General features: G+C 37.1%; 1 protein-coding gene across 1 annotated transcript; it reads right to left on the reverse strand.

Moving 5' to 3' along the window:
• Positions 1-5,041: 5,041 nt before the first annotated feature.
• On the reverse strand, positions 5,042-23,382 carry LOC128739286 (sodium-coupled monocarboxylate transporter 1). The gene is made up of 7 exons (XM_053834765.1): positions 23,007-23,382; positions 12,195-12,354; positions 12,070-12,135; positions 11,158-11,888; positions 10,923-11,097; positions 10,661-10,857; positions 5,042-5,282 (listed from the first exon to the last, which is right to left on the reverse strand). The coding sequence occupies exons 1-7, from the start codon at positions 23,222-23,224 to the stop codon at positions 5,042-5,044; spliced, it is 1,788 nt and encodes a 595-aa protein (XP_053690740.1). The 5' UTR covers positions 23,225-23,382.
• Positions 23,383-23,735: the final 353 nt, after the last annotated feature.

Genomic DNA, 23,735 nt, shown 5'->3' on the forward strand with positions numbered 1-23,735 from the left:
CCCATAGCGCCTTAAATATAAAAGATAAACTATACTTTCTTCAACAATATTGTAGATAATTATTAACTCGACAATTGGCCTATGCAACACTGTTTCGAATTTTGTTTGACTGGGACGCTGTAGTCAAAAGAGCAAAAATAAAGCAAAAGGAGCAAATCAAGCCTGCCTATAAGCCTCTTTTGACGTCCTGTAAGAGACCTGGTTTCGGCTACAGACAAGCCTCTTATATATGTAGATGAGTTACAACTATCAGAATCTGTTATAAATTTATTTTTTTTTGTTATTGCTTCTAGATCAATTTGTTACCAAATTGGAACAGATTATGTTAAAAATATCATAATGTGTTATAAAACTGATATAACCTTGTTATGGCCTCCTGATCGGGTAAGCATCCTTATCAGGGCTTTCAAAATTTTCCGTTGAAGACTTTTTTTAATTATCCCATCGCTCACCCCCACCACCAAAAGCTCTTATTAGAGCCCCCTGGTGATGGGCACCAATGTAATAGTAATCAAAAGCAAAAAGAGTTAAGATTTATCCAAATTATACTACATATTACCAAACCAAATATATACATAAATATATTTAAAGTAGTGAAACAATTAATAAGAAAAGCAATGAGTACCCAGTGGATAAGTAATCCTTTGAAGGGGCCTCAACAAAGAGAAATTGGCAACAAATATTTGATATTTGAAACTAAGATATAAATTTCTGGTTTTTAAATAAGTGATGGTAAGATGATATAAAATAGTTTATAGAAGTTGAAACGGTTATAAAAACATACTTATTCTTTCTTTGAAAAATGTTTTTAATCCGATCTTGAAAGTGTTTCCATTTAAAATTGATTTTAGCTCGCTGGGAGGAGAATTGTACAATTGTGGTCCTTTAAACGTTATTCGCTTTTGACCTAGAGAGTGGTTCGAGCTCTAGTACGTAGCAAATGATTAGTTATTATCATGTATAATGTTGTGAATAAACGTGTATATTTGTAAATCATATAATGCTCGAATTGGAAGAATGCTGCGAGTAGTCTGAGTAAATAGACACTATGTTTAAACATTGGAAGCGAATGAATGCAAGCATTGTAGTAAGTTAATAGTGTTTTCGGATTTACAAATGAACTAAGCAAACGCATGTATCCACAAAGAACGGCAACTTTCTTTTCCAAAAACTTTATATGATTACTCCACGATAAAGTAGCATCAAGCACCATGCCTAAATGTTGAAATTCCACAGCTTCTTCTATGCTAACGGATCCTAGTTTTGGATTGCTAAAGTTACTTATTTTTTCCCAGGTGATCGAAAAATCATAAATTTAGTTTTTGAAAGATTTAGGGAAAGCAAATTGATTGAAAAGTAATCAATAGGAAATTTTAAGATCGTATTCCATATCAGACTCTGCAGTTACAGGATTTTCGTTCGGGTAAAATAACGCTGTGTCATCAGCAAAAAGTCTCGGTACTCCCTTCAATCGAATTTGCATATGTTAACGATATACATATACCAGAAATAGGAATGGCCCTATATTGCTACCCTGAGGGACGCCATTTACAACTAAACGAGATGAACTATAGACACCGTTAACAGTAACAAATTCATTCCTATCAGTCAAATCACTTTTAATTGAATCATTTGCTACTCCTCTGATTCCATAGCACTCAATTTTTTTAGTAATATATCATAATTCAGAGTGTCAAAGACTTTTTTCCGATCTAAGAAAAGAGCTGCTACCAGATTTTTAGCTTACATGTCTTGAGTTAAGTTATATTGAGATTAATTGGATTTTGCAAATCAAACAACGCACATTAAACAAGCTCGTTTATCGTAAAATTAATTTCTTTAAAACTCACATCACCACCACCACATCACTAAATATTTCAAAGTCAGTTGTTGTTTAAGAGAGCTCTCAAAATTTTGTTATTGAAATTGAATTTTTAATTGAATATCTCGTTCAATTGAAATTCACTCAAGGATTTCACACCATCACTCAAGGATTTCCGGGGCAATCAGTCTAAAAATTGCCATTGAAGAGTTAAATCGACATTTTCGAAACGGAAAATCACAAAATACGCTTTTCAGATACGAAGCCTTATCTGACAAAACGAGGAAAACTGATTTGGTGATTTTCCTAATTTATTTTGAAGATTTTAATTTCAATTGAATTGAATTTCATCAAATTCAATTTTTTTGATCGGAACCTAGTTCCGATTTTGAAATTGACCGATGAACCTAGTGCTTTATTGTTAATTGTAAATTTTTATTAAAAATAATTAAAGCCATTGCAAATTATTTTGGAAATTTTTGTTCCCCGCCCTTCAAAATTGGCTCTAAAAATCGGGGGGCAAAAAACAAATTGTTAAACTTGAGTAAAAATTTTTTGTACAAAAATGAATTATTTATGGGTTTTGCAGCCTAAAGAACTCGAATTTGACTCTACTTTGGAAGGTTTTTGCATAAAAAATGATTACGTATATAAAAGCAAGAATAGATTCGGGTTTCACGATTAAACTTCAAGTAAAAATTCCTAAAAGTCTTAATTTTTATTGCGTGATTTAAAAAATTTCTTTGTTTTTTTAGCCTCCTCTTCAGTTGCACAGCATCCGATGGACAAAAACTTTAAAAATTATTTGTAATGGCCTAATTAATTTTATTAATTCATCCATCCAAAGGCTGGCTCGTCACAAGTTTTTGTTACAAGCTATGAGTAAGGGTGAGAGCAATTGTAAAATTTTAGGCATTGTTTTATTATAATAGTCATAATAGTTTCATTAGAGGGTTCACCAAGAACATAATTTTATGTTCTTTTTGAAAAAAATATTCGCGAATGTGGTCGTAATTGTTTATAAAAATTTCATACCATTTAAAAACATTCGTAGGTTTATTTTCTACCGCAATTGCTGTTATTACGAATGATTGGTATCTGGTATGAGAACACATTCGTAGCACATATTGCATTAGAATGCATTTGATGCACGGTTAGTGTCTAGCATCGCTATCGACAAGCGCAAATTTTGCGCGGTCAAGAGGGTTCATCCGGATAATACAGAATTCAGCATGAAAGAAGCATCTGACTGCTTCAGAATAGATCTAGTCTCCAATCAATTCTTAAGTCCATTTTCAAGTTCAACGCCAAGTAAAAAACGCCAAGTTTAATTTCAATTTCAATTTTCAAGTTTTATTTGTAGATCAATTTCATGTTCAATTTTAAATCTTATTTCAACTCCAATTTCATATCTCATTTTAGGTTCTATTATTACCGTTCAGATACAATTTCAGTTTTCGGTCCAACTCCAGTTCAATTTGAAGTAAAGTTTCAAATTTCAATTAGTCCGAAATTGGAGCCAGGCTTGGTCGAACGTTAGTTGCTGCCATTATAATTTGGTCATCGAAATCGACTGACGTAATCCTACATAAACCGTGTGGTCGTTTCTTCTTCATAACCCCACTAATTTTTAATCATTTTGTGCATTATTTCATAATATTTAATTTTTAAATATACCTGAAATAAAATAAACTTGAAATGTGTGTTTGGCCATATTAAATAGTCGCTGCGTATAATAATAATAGACGTCTTGATAAAATATCGAACCTTTCACGAATAATTTATTTGGTAGGTACAAACATCACCACCGAAAATACATAGATCAACGGTAAAAACACCAAACAGATTCCATTCCATTCCACATTGGAAAAACATCTTGTACAGCTTCTTAGGTAGGTATTTGGTTTTTATTGCCGAAGTTTTTCTGGCACTCCATTCAACGATGTCGAATCGAATGCTTCTTCGTCGTTCGGTCGTTTGCACATTTTCCCTGTGTCGCAACTGGATGTATTTAATCCAGCGAGCGAGCATCGGAAGAGTTGGTATTGTTTTTACTTCACTTGTTCGGATTTTGGTTACTACAGGATGTACAACTGTTTTCTTACCAAAAATAATGGTAAGGCGTTTTTGTGGCAAACGGCAAGGACCGTGGTTTTACTGCTTCGGAGGCAATCCTTTCAGTTGGATCAATTGGATTGTCGTATTGAAAATTAATGGCTTATGAAGAGTAAAAAGTTTGCAGACAGCTTTTAATGGCTGGTAAATTATTCTTTAGTGGTTGTTAATTGAACGTTCTCCGTAGAACTAACTGAGGTAAAAATATCAACTACGACAGGGAACGACAGAATAAACAGAAAATGATCTGCCTCAGTTTGTCACGAAAAAATATTATTTATGTTCTTCGATAATCGTTAATGAAAGAAAAGCATAGACCGGTCCCGAGGCAAGAAAAAACCCCGCGCAGCGGAGATCGCATAAATTAATTAATGAAATTAACAATAAATCATGAAAATTTAATTTAAAAAATCCACAAATTTCCTTTGACTATACACTGACGGTTATTTTTTCTTCTTATTTCCTACGACAGTATCAAATCCACCCTTTCGGATCATCGTTCAACCGGCCTCGGTTTGGCTCTTGGGGGTGGACGCGCTGTTTCTCCCCGCGTGACGAGGGATAACCGCAGAGGTGTAACGGCAGAGACAAAAAAAAAGAAATTCTGCCAACCCTTTTCCCGTATCATGTTCTGGTTTCTTATGGATTGTCGGCTTTCCTTGCAGCTCTCTCGCCTTTTTATCAACGCTCAACTTTGTGTGGTTACAAGAAATATCAAATATTTACTTTTAATTTTGATTTTTTCCGCCTCGCTGGTCGTTTTATGTGAAGTTTTTTTTTGTGGCCTAGCGAGGCTTCTGTTCTACAGGAACTTGAACCAATGATTTACCCGGAGCCGGAGAAATCCATTGTATGAAATTCGCTTTTATAGGCAATATTTTTACAAAGCACTTTTTCTCTGACCAATTGCACTGTGTATTCTATTTTGTATCGTTTTGCTTCTTTAGCTGAGATCACAAGATTGCTGACTTTCTTTCCGTTCTGGTGGATAACTTGAAACAAGCGGGTTTAACTTCATAGATTAATTCTTCTCTTAACTTGAAAGATACCCATAACAAAAGGTCCACTGTTTGTTCGACTATTTATGCCCCGGACGAGCAGCTGCTAGTGATACCGGCTGTCCTCCTGCAGTTCTATTCGGGGCTGACTGTGGGCCACTTTGCGACGTCTTCTCCGGTCCAGGATGCGTTCGATGAACGGCGAAAACAGTTTCGGATTCATTTCGTCCGGTTTGTTCGCACCCACCAGGAAGGATACGATCACGGCGATGACGATCGTGATCAACGCTCCCATTGCGGTGTACCACAGGTAGGAGATGTGGTACAGGGCGAATTCGGCCGGCTCACTGTTCAGAAAGGATAAACGTAAATATAATTAGAAATTTTAAAATTTACTATTTACAAATTGATTTCAATAAAAGACTGGCTTTTTGGTCTGCATAACAATTGAGAGTCGTTTTGCTGGCTAAACACAATTTTATCAAACAGTTCAGAAGTATACTTTTGGGTTCTTATCCAACAGCTGACTTTGAAAAATATTTTCTGTGATATCTTTTTATTCATTTATTTGGTGTAATTCATCTGACAATTTTGTCTCAATGAATAGCTGATATATTATTATACTTATAAAATTAGAATTAACATTTTTCGTCTTATTCTCTCACGCGTTTTTATCATTTTTTCAGCGCCGTTTTTTCTTTTCCGGTCCCTTTTTTACATTTTTCCATTTATCTACCTTTCTCTTGATTTTTGCTATCACTTTCCTTCCGTTTTTCCGTTTTTTCATTTTGACTGTCCCATGTTTCTTGTTCCATTGTTCCGTTTTTCTTGTTTTACCCCATGTTTTCCATTCGTCTTTTGTTATTTTCTTTCTCGTTTTCCGTCTTCTCTATTTCTCGTTATTCTCACTTCGAGTTTTCGTCCTTTTTTAACTTCTTTTATCTCCTTTCTTTCTCGTTTTCCACATTCGTCTGTTTCGTTTTTCTTCTTTTTGAAACCCTAGTTTTCCGTTTTTACTATCACGTTTATCTCATTTTTGGCTCCCATTTTCCGCTTTCGTTTCCGGTTTTATTTCCCATTTTTCGTATTTTTCTCTTCGTTCATCTTTGGTCCGTTTTTCCTATTTTTTTCTTCGTTTTTTCCGTTTTTTTGTCCTAACTTTGTCTATCAATTTTTTTCTCTTGCTTTGCTATTTTTTCTTTTCTCTTCCGAGAAATAAAAAGAGAATAGAAGAATAGCAATTCACTGTGTCTACTGTATTCCCTTTCTTATTTCGATTTTTCTCTTTTCGCTTTTCTTCTTTCTTTTCTGCCCGCTATTGCCTCTTTTTCTGTTCCTTTTCTTTTCTCTTTTTTCCGTCCCGTTTTAGATCTTTTTCTGAGTTCTGATTTTCCTCTGTTCCGTTTTTCGTCTTTTTTCTTCCAGTTTTCCTCTTTTTCTATCTTGTTTGTTTTTGTCATTTTCTGTCCGCCTTTCGACTTTTATTCACTTAATGTAAAATCAGGACGGCTTGTCTTTTTTCGCTTTTTACTTTCGTTTACGTTTTTTTGTTTTCCTCTGTGCCGTTCTCCTTATCTGTCACTTTCTGTTTTTCTTTTCCGTTTTATTTTTTTGTTTTTTTTCCTCGAATATTTTACTTTTCCTCGTAAATGCATTGTAAAATTAAATGTGGAGCAACCGGCGGGGATTCAGAGAAGCACAATAGATATTTTTCAATACACTTTCATTACCCGATCATCACCCGCAAATGCCCATGTATGGCACTGACAATCCAAATTTGGTACAAAATTTTCTGTTTGATTATTTTTACAGCTTTTTATATGCATGAATGTTGGAAAAAGCCCAGCAAGTCTCAGAGGCACATACGAAATTTGTTTTGTCCACCAACGATATGCAAACAATACAATATTTTACAATATATACAATATTTTTCCTTAATTATGGAGATCTACTTGCAGCTTCGCTCAAAAATGTTTGCCACACGGTGCTCGGCTGCTGAGATATGAACTTTTGAAGCCCAGGAAAATCAAATTTTCATTAGCGTTCAAAATTTTATGAAAAACTTGTTGGAAATGATATTTTCGTTGGATTGCAAAGAGAAATTAGTCACATTTTCATAGAAACCTATTTGCTCTACGGTACTTAGTTCCTGAGATTTGAATTTTTAAAGCAAGCACATGTTTAGAAAAATCGGCCCAAATGAAGTTATTCCTGGATTACAGAAAAGATTTACTTGCATATACTTGTTGTTTTCCTGTTTTTCTGTTCTCGTTTCTAGCTTTTCACTTTCCTGTTGTTTTTCCACTTTTTCTCTCGTTTTTCATTTTTGTTCTATCACGTGTTTCTTGTTTCACTGTTTCGTTTATCTCCGTTTCATGTCCCATCATTTTCTTGTTTTCGGTCTGTTTTTCAGTTTTCTTTTCACTCGTTTTTTTTATTTCTTTCTCATTTTCGTTTCTGTTTTCCCTCTCGTTTTAGTCTTCGTTTGCTCCGGTTTGCTTCTCTTAGATGACGGGTTGGGCCCGTTTTTTTAATCTTTTCATGTTTATTGTGCTTTCGCTTTGTTTTTTTTCGATCTCTCCTGTTCGTCTTTTTTTCTCCAGCTTTGCCTTAGTATTTGATCCTTTTGTCCTATTTTTCTTTTCTTCTTTTTCTGTTTCATTTTTCCATTCATATTCCTTTTTTGTTCCATTCATTTATATTTCGTTTTCGCGATACTTTTTTCCATTTGGTTTCCTCAGTCTTCCGTTCCGTTTTTTTGTTCCGTCTTGCTCTTTCCCTTTTCTATTTTTCTTCTTTTCCTGTCGCATTTTTCGCCTTTTCAATCATGATTATCCTTTTTTCTGTTCCGTTTTTCTTTTCCAGTATCGTTTATTACTTCCTAACCCGTTAACTCTTTTCTTTTTTTTACGTCCCCTTTTCTATTTTTGGCACCCTTTTTTCGCTTTCGTCTCCAGTTTTATCTACCATTTTTTCGTCTTTTTCTCTTTAGTCCGTTTTTCTGTTCTTCGTTTTTTCCCAGTTTTATGTCCCAACTTTCTCCTTCGATCTCTTTTCTCTTGTTTTGCTATTCTTCTTGTCTCTTTTTATTTCTCTTGTCTTCTGCATTCCCTTTCTCGTTTTCTCTTCCTATCATTTTCTCTTTTTATTTCCCTTTTCTCTTTTTCGATCATTTTCTTGTTTTTTCTGTTTCCGTTTTTGCTCTTTTCCGCAGTCCCGATTTTTGGCGACCGTTCGACTTTGATTCACTTTTGTTTGGTCCCGGTTTCCGTCTTTTTTCGCTTTTTAAATTCGTTTTACATTTTTATTTTCCTTTGTTTTTATTTTCTTCCTCCTTTTTTGTCACATTTTGTTTATCTTTTCCGTCCTATTCTTTTTATGTCGTTTTTCCTGTTTTCGTTTTTAGATTTGGATGCTCCCGTATATTCTCATCTTTTCCTTTTGCTCTCACTGTCCTGCTGTTTTCCACTCTTGGTTGTTTTTATTTTTCTGTCCCGTGTTTCTTGTTTCATTGTTCTTTTTTTCTCCGTTTCATGTTCCACAATTTCCTTCTTTTCTTTTTCGTTTTCTTTTTTTTTCTTTTTCTCTCGTTTCCAGTCTTTTTTGCATCTGTTTTTATCTACTTTCCCTCTCGTTTTACGTCTTCGTCTGTTCCGTATTTCTTCCCTTTGATGTTCCGTTTTTTCATCTTTTCTGTCACTTTTTTCTGCCTTTCGCTTTGCTTGTTCAGCTCCCGCCTGTTCGTCTTTTCACCTCCAGCATTACCGTTTGATTTGGTCTTTTTTCCTGTTCTTCTTTTCTTCTTTTTCTATTTCATTCCTTTCCATTTTTGTCCAATCTTTATATTCCTTTGTGTCCCGTTTTCGCGATGCTTTCTCCCTTTTAGTTTCCTCTGTTGTTCGTTCCGATTTCTTTTGTCTAGTTTGTTCTCTTGCTCGTTTTCTCACTTTTTCTGTTACGTTTTTTCTTGTTCTGAACATCCCTTTTTATCTTGACTATTTCCCTTCTTTTCTTATCCCGGTTTTCACCATTGTCAATCATGATTATTCTCTTTTCTGTTCAGTTTTCGTTTTTTGTTTTCTAACCCGTTAATTCTTCTCCTTTTTTCCGTTTTCGTCTGTTCCGTTCTTTCTTTTATTGGGTCCTGCTTTTCCTTCTCATCTGTCACGTCAGTCCATTTTTATAATCAGTTTCATTCCATTTTCATTTTTTCTCTACATATATTTTTCGTTTTCTGTTCCATTTCTCCATTTTCATGCTCCCATATTTTCTCCTTTTCTATCAGGTGGAAAAGTAGATAAAACGACAAAAAAGGAGAGAAAAATGCGATATAAAAGCGGAGAATCAAGAACAAAAAAATTGGAAAAATGGGACAGAAAACGAAAAGTTTAAAGAGAAAATATGCAAACTTAAGAAAAATGGGACGAAGTGTAAAGGAGAAGGAAGAAAAGTAGGACATAATAACAGAAAGAACGGTACAGATGGAAATGAAAAACGGGATCGAAAAGGAGTTACGAAAAACGAAAACCGGGACCGAATAAAAGAAAAAAGTCCAAAGTTGGACAGAAAATGAAAAAACACGAGACAAAAAGGACGAAAAATAGAATAAAGGGAAATCGGAACTCAGGAAAAGGACGAAAATGCGACGGAAAAAAGATAAGAAAAGGAACAGAGAGAGAGAGAGAGAGAGAGAGAGAGAGAGAGAGAGAGAGAGAGAGAGAGAGAGAGAGAGAGAGAGAGAGAGAGAGAGAAAGTAAAAATGAAAGTGATGAAAAGCGAAAAAGAACTTAAAAATAGAAATTACTTGGTTTTAAACGGGACTTCTAACTAGACTTGAAATTGGATTTGAATGCGGACTTGAAATTATGCTTAAAGCTGGATTTTAAATTAAATTGAAATTGCACTTAAAGGAAGAAATGAAATTGGATATAAATGTAAATTGCACTTGAAATTGTATTTGAAATTGGGCTTGAAACAAGATTCACTAGATTCCGTTAGTGGACTTCAAATAGGTGCTTAACCTTTACGTCCCCGACATCAAAAATGATGGTACTTGCAGTTACACTTTTGGCTCTATCTTCACTTTTTTTATGCAATTAGTCTTAAAAGAACCACATTAGATTGGCCTTTAATGAAAAAATAATTTGATAAATTATGGTTCCATTTTCCTGGAAATATTCCAGATCGCAGTGGGATTTTTTTTGACGTCTTAAGTAGCATGTAGCATGTGAAATAAAACTAGACATCTGCTTAACAGATTGCACAAAAGTTATCCATTTCATTTGTGGTCAATGAGAATGAATCTTACACTAACCTGTCGAGCGCAAATTCCTGTCCCACGCTATTTAAAAAAGGTGAAGGCGCATTGGCCGTGACTTAGACAATGCAGTACATTGTGTGATCAGTGTATCATCCAAAATAGAATGATAGAATTGGGAGAGTAAAACAAAACTAGGTATTAGACTACCTAATATAACGGACGGCAGTAGTTTAGTGAGTAAAACATTCGAATGCCAACCTAAAGAGCGTGGGTGCGAGCCCCACTTGCCCACCTGCCATTGCACAACCCAAAATATATTCGATATAGACGAAAATTCCAGTTCATGAAAATAATCATTCTTCACTTCCTCTCTTGGTTGAAAAACACTTTAAAACGGTGAAAAACAAACACTCAAATATAAACTCGACTAGCTTAGTTTGCCAAGCTAGAGAGAGATTTGCTTACCTTGGCGGCACAGCCGTAGTTGTTGCATTGGCCGCCAGCATGCTCATCGGTTCCGACGCAATGTAGGTATAACTACAGCCCTGCGTATTCACTGGTTTCGGTTCAAACTTCATCTCTCCGCTAGCGATCGCAATCTGGGCTTTGAAGCAAATCCACGACATAATACCCAGTCCAATGGCTCCTCCCACGATGGCTCCCTTTGACGACAAATATATATTTTACAGTGCTATATTCTATTACTATGGTTATTAAAAATTATTACCGTTCCGTTCGCCCAAGGAATTAGCACCCCAAGGGTAAAGATCCCCAGTAAGGGACCATTGCTAACGCTTCCCAAGCTCATGGAAAGTTGCAGTACAGCACCCAGCTTCTCAACAACCAGAACCAGTACTACGCAAATCGTTCCAAATACACCGACAACAGCTCGCATAATTATTCTGAAATACAAAAATGATGCTTAATTTCAGCATACTTAAATACGGGACATTATAACATACGCCGTAGCTCTGTCACTGAGGGGTCGATTGGTGAAAGGCTTGAAAAAGTCCTCCAGCACCACGGCCGACATTGAATTCAACCCGGTGGACAGTGAGCTGAGCGCCGCTGAAAACACTCCAGCAACGAACAATCCCGGTAAACCGGGATAATCACCCAACGTATCCATCACAAGCAGCGGCAACAGTTGATCCTTCGCAACAGCCAACTTCGTCGTCAGTGGATCACAATCATGATACTTGGCGTAGATCAGCAGTCCACTGTAGCAGCACAGGCCCAACAGGAACAGCGTTCCTCCAATAAACGTCCACAGGGCGTGCTTTGCCGACCGAAGCGTCGGCAGCGAAAGGTACCGCTGGATCATATTCTGACTAACGGCGTTAGTCTTCAACCAGTAAATCACACCACCAATGACGCACGAATAAATATTATGTCGCGTCGTTAAATCAAACCGTAAATCAGGTCCCTCGATCCGCCCACTTGTGATCGCTCGATCCATGACGGTGGAAAACCCACCCACGTCATAGGTCCCTTTGACGATAATCAAAATCATTGCACCGAACATCAGCACCGTTTGCACGACATCCGTCCAAACGACGGCCTTCAACCCACCGACGCACGTGTAGAAGATACAGATCACACAAACCAGTGGCGTGATCAGATGGACGTTCACTCCGGTCACTTGGTTGAAAGCCAACGCCGGTACGTAAATGACGATCGGCAGCCAGGCCATCTAGAGAACGAGAAACGAGAACGAGAACGTGTGAAACCCTAAACGGTGAAGAAAGTGACTTAAAGTGATTTGCTGGTTCGGAACAGTTGAACAGATTTATCTCGTTTCAGAACTGCTCAATGAGTTAATGGTCGGTTTCCGGTTGGATGGACTTTCGGCTGACATTGACCGGGCTACTCACCGTTGCGAAAGTAAACAGGATTGAACCGAACAGCCGCATGCGTTTGTCGAAGCGGGTTTGGAGGTACTGCGAACGACGCAATAAGGCGTTAGTTTGGATTTAACCGGTTTTAAATTAAATTGTACCTGATAAGTGGAGGTAAGCTGCAGATTGTGGAACACCGGAAGGTAGATGTACATCATGATGAATCCCATCGAGATGACGCCTCCTACGATGTACATGTACTGGATGCCGTAGACGTAGATCTCGGTGGGTGTACCGAGCAGGGAGATTCCAGAGATGAAACTGAAGAAGAATTTGTTTTAAGTAAATGCAAATGATTAAAGTTTGTAGATTGGTCCAATAATTTATTTCAAAGAATTTAATTTTTATTTAGACCAAATATTACTATCTTTTTGTTACGTTTTCGTTTAACTGGGGCTGCTCCACTACGTTTTTCCGTGATCGGAAAAACGTATTGCGAGTCGATCCAACCCGCTCGCGGTGAAATTTCATTCAAATTAGTGGCTACTTGCTGGGGCTATAAACTGGTCGGTAGTGAAAATGGATAACGTTTTGACGAATTGTGAAACAGATTAGTTAAAGAGGACTAACGACTAACTGTTGGCCTTCAAGGCGACATTTGTAATTTAGAACCCGATTTCAATTACAAAAATAATAAAATTTTGTGCATCAAGCTTAAGCGTTTATTCACCATGAAAAGGTTTTTAATACCTGACGTCAAACCTTAGGGCGGCTTTGTTAGTTCCAAACCAATAGTTTCGTCACTAAAATTCCTGTCTATTTCTCGCACTGGACTTCAGGCTACTATTATCGTGTCCGACTGGCCGAAACCATCTGTAAATCACTGTCAGCCCAAATGAAAATATGTTTCTTCTGAACGGATTCCAAGCTTGAACTTCTATCACCGGCGTTATAACTAGTAAGTTGAGCAATCAAAGTCAGCAGGATCCTGGAAGTCACTGAAATACTAAAAAAGCAAGCAGAAACACCACGAATGAGGGTACAGAGTGGTAAGGACATCCGAGTTTGTCCGCCGTTAAATATTGAGGAGCAGAGTTCTTCTAGAGGCCATCCACGTCATAATTTATTTTTTTCAAAAAACCAACCATTTTGAACCATCATCGGTGGCACGTATCAGCCCAATCAGTTTTATTGAAAAACCATGTTCAAGCATAATCTGCCACAGCTCATTTCATTTAACTGAATCGTGCGCCGCCTTGAAGTCTGTAACCAGATGATGAGTCTGCAAGTTGAGGAATTCCCGGAATTGATCGAGGATTTGTCGCAAGGTGAACATTTGGTCCGTCGTGGAGCGTTCCTCTCGACAACCACATTGGCATTCGACAACAAAGGTTTCCTCCAACGGTCTCTGTCTGAGAAGCAGAATGCGGGAGAGAATTTTGTATGCAGAATTGAGGGGAGTAATGTCTCGATAATTGCTGCATTCGAGTCGATGGCCCTTTTTGAAAATAAGGCTGCTGAGACCTTCCAACCAGTTCATAGTAGGCCTGTGCGAGATTTCGAATTTTTTCGTACAATTTCGCCTAACCCAAGAATTCGCGAAATTCTAGTTTCGCGAAATCTTAAAAATATTTCGTTGAATTTCGTCAAATTTCATTCGAAATTTCGCGAAACCGAATTTTAAAATTCGTCATTTACGCGATTTCGCGAAATTTCGAGCAAAATTCTAGATAATGGAATTATATCAGTTTGCAAGATTTCTCAAGCAATTTATCAAAAGGTCCAATTTAACCAAGAGAGATTCTCTTCGCCTTTGCTCTCTTCAGCTTATTGCAGAGAAACAAATATACTTGAATGCATCTGCATTGCATCAATTGGTTGGTGGCATCATTAGCTAACTAATCCTTAAGAAATCTTGCGTTGAAATGCGTTTATGCGCTTTGATAAGTTGCGCGATATTTGTTTTAATTGTGTGCATCGTATCTATGCATGTATTCTCTTCACAGTCAGCAAAGCTCCGTAACCTTAATTGAACATGAAATATTAACACAAAAATAGGGCCCTACTACGTAAGTCATGTCGAGCAACTCGACTCGACCCAGTCACTGTCGAGTGTCGAATAAGAGGAGAACGGGTAGCACAGCGCACAGTGGCGCTCCTCCATACAAAGCTTGGCCAAAAGTCAAAAGTTACTTCAAATCGGCTGAATATAACATCTTTAACTAATTTTGGGTCACTGAATTCAAATTTGAGATCAAAAATCGAAAAAACTGATCGCTCATTAGGATGGTTCATGAAATTAAAAAAAAATAGTTTCGTGTTTTTACTTGTTTTATTGTGGTTTTTGTTTGTGAGATGGCAAATTTTGTATTTACCGTAGAAAACATAAAAAACTTGTATCATAATGCATTAGGGTGGTTCACAAACCATAAAAAAATATTACAAAAAAAACTTGTAAATATCCACTAAGCTCATTCAAACCATAGAATTAGCTCTTCGAAGCGCAATCGTAAGGTATCTTAACTATATAAAAATAAATTCAAATCGGTTCAGTAATTCAACAGTTACGAATTTTTAAAGAGAGAAAATTGGTCAAAAATGATGATTTTTGGCACCACCCTAACTCAGAAAAAGACACCCTAAGCGCCAAGTAAAAAGTCAGGGGTCTAAAACTTTCCGAAAAGAAACAACTACACAAAATTTGAACACCTCCGAGCATTTCTAATGAGGACTTTCGTGGAATTCGCCTATGGAAGAGAAAATCATTCCTTCATGTAAGAAGAGGAAATCGCTTCTAATATACCCGCCAAAAAGTCGATATTACTTCCTTAGCGCAGCAGAGCGCAGAAAGCCACCTAGATTTCCAAAAAGTAGAGAAAATGTCCTATAAGATGCATTTAATGTGATCGTTTTCTGACGTTTCCCGCCATACTTTTTTGGTAGCTGAATATTGGTGTTGAATTTCCCATACATTTTGTATGGAAGAACAAAATATCATTCTTCAACATGTTCAACTTCAGATATTTGTCAAAAATTCATTTTAACTTCAAACTGACTAGAATTTTCAGGTTAACCTCCCAAAGTATTCCAGAAAATGATAAAAGTATAATAATGGAAAAAGCTTGAAATTGGATTTTTGACTTTTGGCCAGCTTTGCGCCATAGTGCAACGCCCAGATCTGTTAGGTACTGTGTTACTATACGCTGTAGTGACGAACCGTTAATACAGCAATCGAACACTATGGGCTATTTGTTTTTTTACTGGTAAAGCTGATTACTGCATTTTTGAATACTGATTAGCATACGATTATAGTTACACCAATCGGCAAACAAATTGATCAATTTCCGAGGACGCAAACAATCTGATGTGGTTTCAATTGGCAGATTAAATTTTATTATATCGGCTTGTTCCAGGAGGCAACAGGCGAGTAACGTCGTTCACGAACAGCGAGAATAGTAAAGATCCCAAAATCTTACCTTCTAGAACTTCAGAACCGTTCTGGAACCATCTCGATTGACTAGATCCCAATTTAACAATGATCAGTGGCAGTAGCTTCAAAAATCTTATAAATGTGGAATACTTAAAAATTGAGATGCAGAATCACGTTTAGACATTTTTTGTCAGTTTTTGTTCATTTGTTTACACTTTATTATTATGATTAGGCCATAACTCATTAATTTTTTTACACAGTTTTTTTTGCACGGTTTCTCGAAATAGCACGGTTTTTTCTACGCGGCACGCATCTTCCGTGTTTTTCGTTATTAAGGTGACCGTGAATCCACCTATTAGGATGATTTCAAATACCTTCAAAAAAATTTCTTTAGAAAAGGTGTAGAACTTTGCCGAATATAATAACTATCTATCTCTTACTAATGACTTATTTAAAATGCCAAATATGATGACTTGTTTAAAAAGAAGCATTTAAATTTCACTTCTGCTCATTAACTTTGCTCAAAATTTTTTCATTGCTTTCAAATGTTCTAGAAAGTTATTCAGTACGTTAAAATACGCATTTTCTCTGAAGACTGTTTGACGCTAGGACTCATATTTAGTGAGTTTTGAAATAAATATTATAAAAATCCGATTTAATCCACCTATTTGTGAAAAACAGCAGCTCGCGTCTTAGCGATTTGGGACCGCTATGTGATGGAGGCAATCTACGCCAGGCTAATAACAGAGGCTGGGAGGATTGGGTTACAAATCAATGCGTCAAAAACCAAACAGAGCAAGGAGGGGCAAAAGCGCCATGAGGGTAAAAGTGCGATTCAATGATTTATCAGTGCAGATTCCGAGTAAATTGACTACATTGACATGGATGGATGACTACTTTGACAGGTTGAATTTATCGTAAACATTTGTTGTTTACGAAGCATGGCTGCTTGCTGAGTTATGTGTAAATGTTATTTTAGAGTGCTTTTGACATACTATTTCGTTATACGGCAAATACGTTATCAACAGGATATTACTTGTTGAAAAATTGTAGCAACGTTTAACATCACACTCATATCTCTTTTCAAAATGCCGTGAGAAGAATTTACAAAATATATTCGTTTTTCCATAATTTGATCAAACCCCGTCAAGCGCCTAGTGGGGCAAAAGTGCGATTCAAGGACGGGGCAAAAGTTCGATTCATGGACGAGGCCAAAATGTATAGGTAATTATTTACAGTTTTAGGCACTGTATTACAAACACTCGAAATGGAAGGCCTGCAGAAAATTGTGTGCTCTACACATGCTGGCCGAAGCAACACAGCAGCGTTTATACACTGGAGAAACAAAAAAGAAACGTTTGGTAGAGTTTCGATCTGACGGAGGCTGCAGTACACCAGCGGAAAATGGGAATAGCTTAAATTGAGAATATTCCTTTCCGAAACATATTGCAGATTCAAGATATTATGGTTTTCTTAGCTATTGCTGTACTAATTTCATGGATTCAAGCTTCGCACTTTTGCCCCGCTGTATTCGCACTTTTGCCCCGCTAGTGGGGTAAAAGTGCGAATCGGCACCTGATCAGAAAAATAAAGAATTTGTTTTGCATAGCACTCAGGATGATTTATAGCTGAATGTGAAGATATTGAGTTATTGCATCAATAAAAAGTGTATTTTATTGCTGTGCTTCCCGCCCTACTCTATATGGTAGGAACAGGTTCCTGACTATTTACGACGATGAACTGGAAGCGGTTGATCAGTTCATATATTTGGAATCTTCAGTCACCGCAGATTATAATACGAGTAAGGAGATTCAACAACGCATTCAAGCTGGAAGTCAGGTCCACTTTTCCCTCCCCTGGATACTTCCATCAAGAAGCATACCCCGTTGCTCAAAGCGCACGATGTGCATAACAAAAAGACATATGTGCACATGCCGTATTTGAATGAAAATTGTTGCGAACTAGTTTTGCGGAGTACAAACGGTAAGCGGAGAGTGGTGGAGGATTATGAACCATGAGCGGCAGGCGCTACTTCGCCTAATGAAAGTTGAGAGGGTAAGGTGGGCCGTCCACGTCTCAAGGATGCCGGACGACTGTGCAGTGAAGTCTATTCTCTGCAAACACCCCACCAGCCCCAGAAAATGAGGGGCCAAACCTGCTAGATAGGTCGACCAGGTTGAAGCCGTCTTGCGTGTGTCGAGATGCTCAATGAATTGACAACGAGTAGCCCAGGACCGGGTACAGTGACAAGGTGTTGATTCAGCACGAGCCACTCCGGTTCTACTCAGAACGAAAAAATGAATCTCACATTCGACGTAAACTGAAATCCGATACATTTTTCTATTAAATAAAACGTAAACGGCCCAACCCGTTGTTCAAGATTTATTTTTACATCAATCCACACCTAATAAACAAGCCTTTAAGTGAAATAACATGTAATTTTATATGCTTTGCGATGCTCCATTTATGTGTAGGTCAAAAGACGTAAAAATACAAGATTATTTTGAAGTGTGTATGCTGGTAGAGGTGTTCGAGGCTGGATTTTTCTCGCCAGGAAATACGCGGACACTTTAAATTATCTACTTAACCTTCTGCGACTGAGGTGCCCTAATCTTAACGATAATGCTGACGTGGTAGTCTGCTAGACACCTAAACTTAACTTGAGAATTCGTATTATTGAATTATGTATATCCAGATTTTCATTACTTTAGAATTGAGCACATATATTTAGTAACCTAATGTTGAATGTAATAAAACCGCAAATATGAGTGGGGAAGACAGTGCAAACTTCAGAATCAAAATGCAATGCATAACGCAAAATACAAGAGATATTTGTCCGATTTTCGGTGTCTGTCAGACTACCACCTCAGCCGCAGAAGGTTAAGATGTGGAGTCACATTGTGGACTGTATTTGACTATACATTGTTAATTATTCAAGAGAGAGCGAAACCCGATTGGTTCAGTGAACGATTTATTACGAACTGATATCAATTTGATTTGAACGTACTGATAAACCTAATATCTAAATTATCTTCGGCTATATCGTGAAGCGATCGTTTGTAATCTCATCGTATGTCGACTGCTAATGAGTGTCAGTAGAGAGAGCAAATAGAGCTTAAAGCTCTTGCATCCTAAATGACTGCTTTGATGGTGGGTTGATTGATACGAATCGTTCCAATTTTAGTATATGTCCAGCCGAAGCTAGGACGGATTGATACGAATTTATAAGTTAATTCCTAATTGACGCGAACAAGAGGTAAGAAGCAAACGCGCAAAAACTCTACGAACTATCTATGTCATTGGCAAAGTAGATTGCCTCCATGATTTTTCTTACCTCTTTTCGGTTAATGGTATCAAATGCGGCCTTGAAGTCAACGAACAAATGGTCGACCCATTAGTGGTCCAAAACCAAAAAAATCGTGCGATATGGTTGAGTTTTGAGTGGAAAAATTTGGTTTTAGGTTTATAAAATCTTTGCTTTTTAGGAGCTGTAGAACTTTTAAATTAAAAAAAGATCCTAAGTTTAATCCCAAATTACCCGACTATCGGCTTCATTTATTGGGGGCTATAAATGAAACCTGAATTTTATTGTTTTTTGATCTAGTTTCTAATTCATGTGATTTGATTTGAAACCGTCTGCGCATAGTCGTGTAATTCAGGGTCAAACTTAGGTTATTTTTTATATTAAAGGTTCTACAATTCTTAAACAAGCAAAGATAGAGGTATAATACATTCGGCAAAGTTGTATATTTTTACTATTTGTACAATTTTGTTAGACATGAAAAAGTCATACAACAACTAATTGTAACGATTCATATATAAGAATTAGGATATTCCTATCTACGCTGAACCGATAGAAGGTTACATTAAAACATTGCAGAACATATCAATGTGTAATATGTATTGAAACTGAAGAAATTTTAATTGCACCGAACGATAGAACTTTTAATTTTAAAAGACTTTTTCATAGGTTCCACAAATCTAAAACCAAGTTATTTAACTCAAAACTCTTATGCGCACGATTTTTGGTTTTGGACCACTGTGGGTACGTGGGCCCACCCGTATTCGCGGCCCTTTTGGACGATCTGCCGCAGTGAAATATTTGATCCGTTATTGACCGTCCTTCAACGAAAATGGCCGAAGATTTGATATAGTATAGGTTGGGATCGGGATCGGTGATTTCGGATTGTCGTCTCCGACTCTGTTGACACTTGCCTTGCCTCCACCGCCAATGATCTGAATTTTAAGATACACCGGTCGGGGTGGCTAGTGATAGTTCAGTCGATTCCCGTCTTTTGGAATCGTTATAGTTTTTAATTTAATTGGTCGTCATTTTTATGTAAGGTTAAGTAAACTAATCGCGTGAAAATAATCCAATTTCAAGAGTAATTAAAACCCAATTTATATCCAATTTCAATACCTACTGTAAATTTAATTTCAAATCCGATTTCAAATCCAATTCCAAGTCTAGTTTCTTGATTCTAGTTTAATTTAAGCCCAATTCATTTCTATTTTTATGTCACATTTTATTGATGGTGTAAAACTTCAAAGAAAAGTCTGAAGGATAGAAAGGAAAGAATAAGACAAAAATAATAAGTAAATACGGTACCAGGAGAAACGACGACCGAAAAAGACGAAAATGGAGAGAAAAATATGAAAACGGTAGACAACGAGGATAGCACGGGAAAGAAAAGCAGAATGTGACAGAAAAGTAGGGTTTAATAGCGGGGAGAAGGGAACTGACGAGAAAGAAAAAATAGAAAAGAAGTTAAAAGGGAAAAAAGGCGAAATCAGGACCGAAATAAGAGACTAAACGGGACAGAAAATGACAAAAAACGAGAAGGAAAAGTTGAAAAACCAGATGAAAATCGGGTTAGGAAAAGAAAAAAGAAACATTGAGATAGACAGGAGAAAAAAACTAAATAAATAGAGGGAAGACGGCACTAAAACAAAAAAAACGTGTCAGAACAGGCGGGAAACCAGAGAGAAAATAAGACAAGAACGGTAAAAACGGAACAGAAAACAAATGAAACCAAAAATGAAGAGAAGAATAGCGAGAGAGAAAAAGAAAGCCGATACGGAAAACAAGGAAAGAAGGTCGAATGGGATACAAAAAGAGTAAAATGGAACAGAAGACGGGAAAACGTGATAGAAAAAGAAGAAAAGAAAATCATGAAAAATGGCCCAAAAAAAGGTGGAACGAGATAAAAAGACGAAGAACAAGAGGAAAAACAGAATATAAAAAAAGGGACAGAAAACGAAGAAAAACGGAACAATAAGACATAAAGGCGATAGAGAAAAAAACCGAAGGAAAAAGGAGAATAATGAAAGCAAAAACCAAAAAATAGGTACAGAAAATAAGAAAAAATTAAACAAACGGAGGAAAACTGAACTGGAAAAGAGAAAATAGGTAAAACGTGCAAGACAGTAAAACGAAAAGTGTCCATCTTAATTGCAAGTAAAACTACTAATTTCGTGTCCATGTCTAATTTTAAGTTTAATTTACCCAATTCCAATAATAAGTTTAGTTTTGAGTCAAATTCAAACTTTGATTTCAGGTCCAATTTCTAGTATAATTTAAATTCCAATTTCAAGTTTTTCAAATGGAGTCGCAAGTCTAATCTCAGGCTCAACTTAAATTCTCTTTACGTCCAATCTCAATTCAATACAATAATGTTGCGATTTTGACAGCCCCCGAATTTGTCAGCCCATAAATGTAGTTTGACTTTTGCGATTTTTGCAAACTTGGGACCGCCTAGAATTGACAATCAAGTGATTTGACCAATCAACAAGGAACCAATTAGCTAGGTTTATGTCGTCTGCATTAGTTGCTAATGGTTTTAGCTGGTAACGATGCACCTTACGGCCGTACTAGTACAGTTGTTACAAGTCAGTTGTGGCAATTGATATATGACCAATCTCAGTCATAAATAAGTTTCTGCAACCATAAGTGCGAAAAGAGTGCTGTTTAGGAGGGACATACTGTACCGCGCTAATTCGATACTTGAGGATTCGACGACTCGTTAATCCGGATCTGAAACTTGCATTTTCCATTAAAATACCCAAAAACATTTTGGCCCGCAGCACAAAGCCTGTGAGGGATCCGTTCAATTTCTAGCAGCACTTTCGTGTTTCTTGAGAAACCATGCAGCCCCTCCGACTTTGATTAAACACAGATAAAATACAAATGAAAATCACCGGAAACTTCGGGGAAACACACCCGAATCATGAATGAATCTTGATGTTGCTGAATTTTGGTTCTGAATTCAAACTCTAATGGAGTTCTAGAAATTAAATTACGGTTTTGTACATACATAACGGGGCTTTATTAAACTTTTTAACTCTTCATTCATTTCGAAATTATTTACAGAGTCGGTAGTTAAATTTTAACAGTTTCCTACGTAAAAATGATATAGTCAACCATTTAAGACATTCATTGGTAGAAAAGCTGTACTGTTTCACGAAATTCGACGTCGACGAAATTGAATTGAATCAAATTCTTAGGGCTTTTATTAATGAATTGTGACTAGTGATCAATGTTGGCACAAAAATCAAAATTTTGGACCGGACCGCATCGGTTTAAAAATGTTTCTATATAAATGATTTAAATAATGATACAGTAATTTTTCGTGATTCGATAGTAAAGTGACCGTGCTAACGTTGATGGTAGTTATGAAGTTATTTTCCCCCTGTAGATTTCACGAACTTCCCCATTTTAATGGGACATTTCCCTGGCAAGCTACTGTTAGCAGCTGTCTCGCAACTGCAATCGACTGATGGTCATTAGGCAGAATGTTTGGGATTTTTTTAACTAATTAGTTTGCAATCGGGTGATTCTTTACAATAAAATCCACATACCTACATATGCAAATAATTACAATCGAAGAATTACCGAAGTAGATTAATTTTTATCCCTAACAGATTTAGTAGATGTTTTGATGACAATTTATCTTATCACGACGGTTTACGTTATGATGATCATATCACTTTTGATAACTTAATCTAGTATAAGTTGGTGATACTCAAACAACCGAATCCAATCGTAAAAGTCTCAATCAATACGGTAGTTTTTCTTTCTTGCAATATTAATATACCTCTCGTGTGGATGACCGTTTGTATATCATAACGCTAACAAACATGCACGTGACTTCCCACGCGGTCAGATCAACCTAAACCAATTGCGCAACGATAGTAGCTCTATCGCGGGCCCGCGCTATACGAAGAATCCCCGTGATTGACAGCGAGGAAAGAATCACGTTCGGGTTTTATGGGAAAAGCACGTTTGCGTGTAAATTGTGCTGGCTGGTTTACTTGGCACGGTTTATTGATCTACTATGCGGTTGCATACTAATAACCACATTTTTCTGCCGTCTGTCAACCTTTGTTTGTTTGACTGATTGATGGGGAAATTTTAAGTACGTTCAGATATTATCCGAACAAATGTGACAGTTGTTAGGTATCTCAGGAATCTCTCAAGTATTCTGGTTCTAATGCATTGTAGTGTTAGGTTTAAAAAGAATTCACATTAAATTTTGACTCTCACCTGGCGATCAGTGACAACGACACGGGGATCACGCTCATCTGACGACCGCCGACCAGATAGTCGGCTTCACCACCGCCTTTTTTCACTTTCTTTTTGATGAATCCGAAATAAATGCCGATCATCATACAACTGACCAGCATCAGCAGAAACACCACATAATCGTACAGGCCAAACTTCTGCAGTGACACCTTAACATCGTCTACGTTGGGACCCACCATTTTTATATCGATCTAACTTAAATCCGAATTACTTAAAATCCTAACCAAAACGTGGAGTTAATTTTATGAACTTTCTCGTCATCCCTTTTGGGATGACCTACCGGGTAAAGACCACTTCACTGAACACTGAGTTATATCTCCCACTAGAGAAGAAAATGACACTGCTTGGCACGAGCACTTGAACGCTGGTAAGAATGTAACACGACCACGATGATCTGCAATGCTCAAGATCCAACGCTCAACTGACCGGACTGATACCAGATAACGATGCATTATAGTAATGCAAAATTACGTCTTGTTTAGGTCCGAACTATCCGAAGCCCGAGATTTGCCATTCGAGACTGTTGTTTGTACACGGGCAGCGATCGTGCTCGGGCACGTGCCCGCTTGGAACTTGGATTCCCGCCGAAAAATTCCCGCCGTGCCGTGCGGTTTTCTGCCCGACCGTCACACCGGTTGCTTGTTCGCCAGTAAGTAGGGCAGATTATTCAATTTCGGACTTCGATACGAT

The sequence above is a fragment of the Sabethes cyaneus genome, chromosome 3 (genome assembly GCF_943734655.1).
Source record: "Sabethes cyaneus chromosome 3, idSabCyanKW18_F2, whole genome shotgun sequence".
NCBI lineage: Eukaryota > Metazoa > Arthropoda > Insecta > Diptera > Culicidae > Sabethes > Sabethes cyaneus.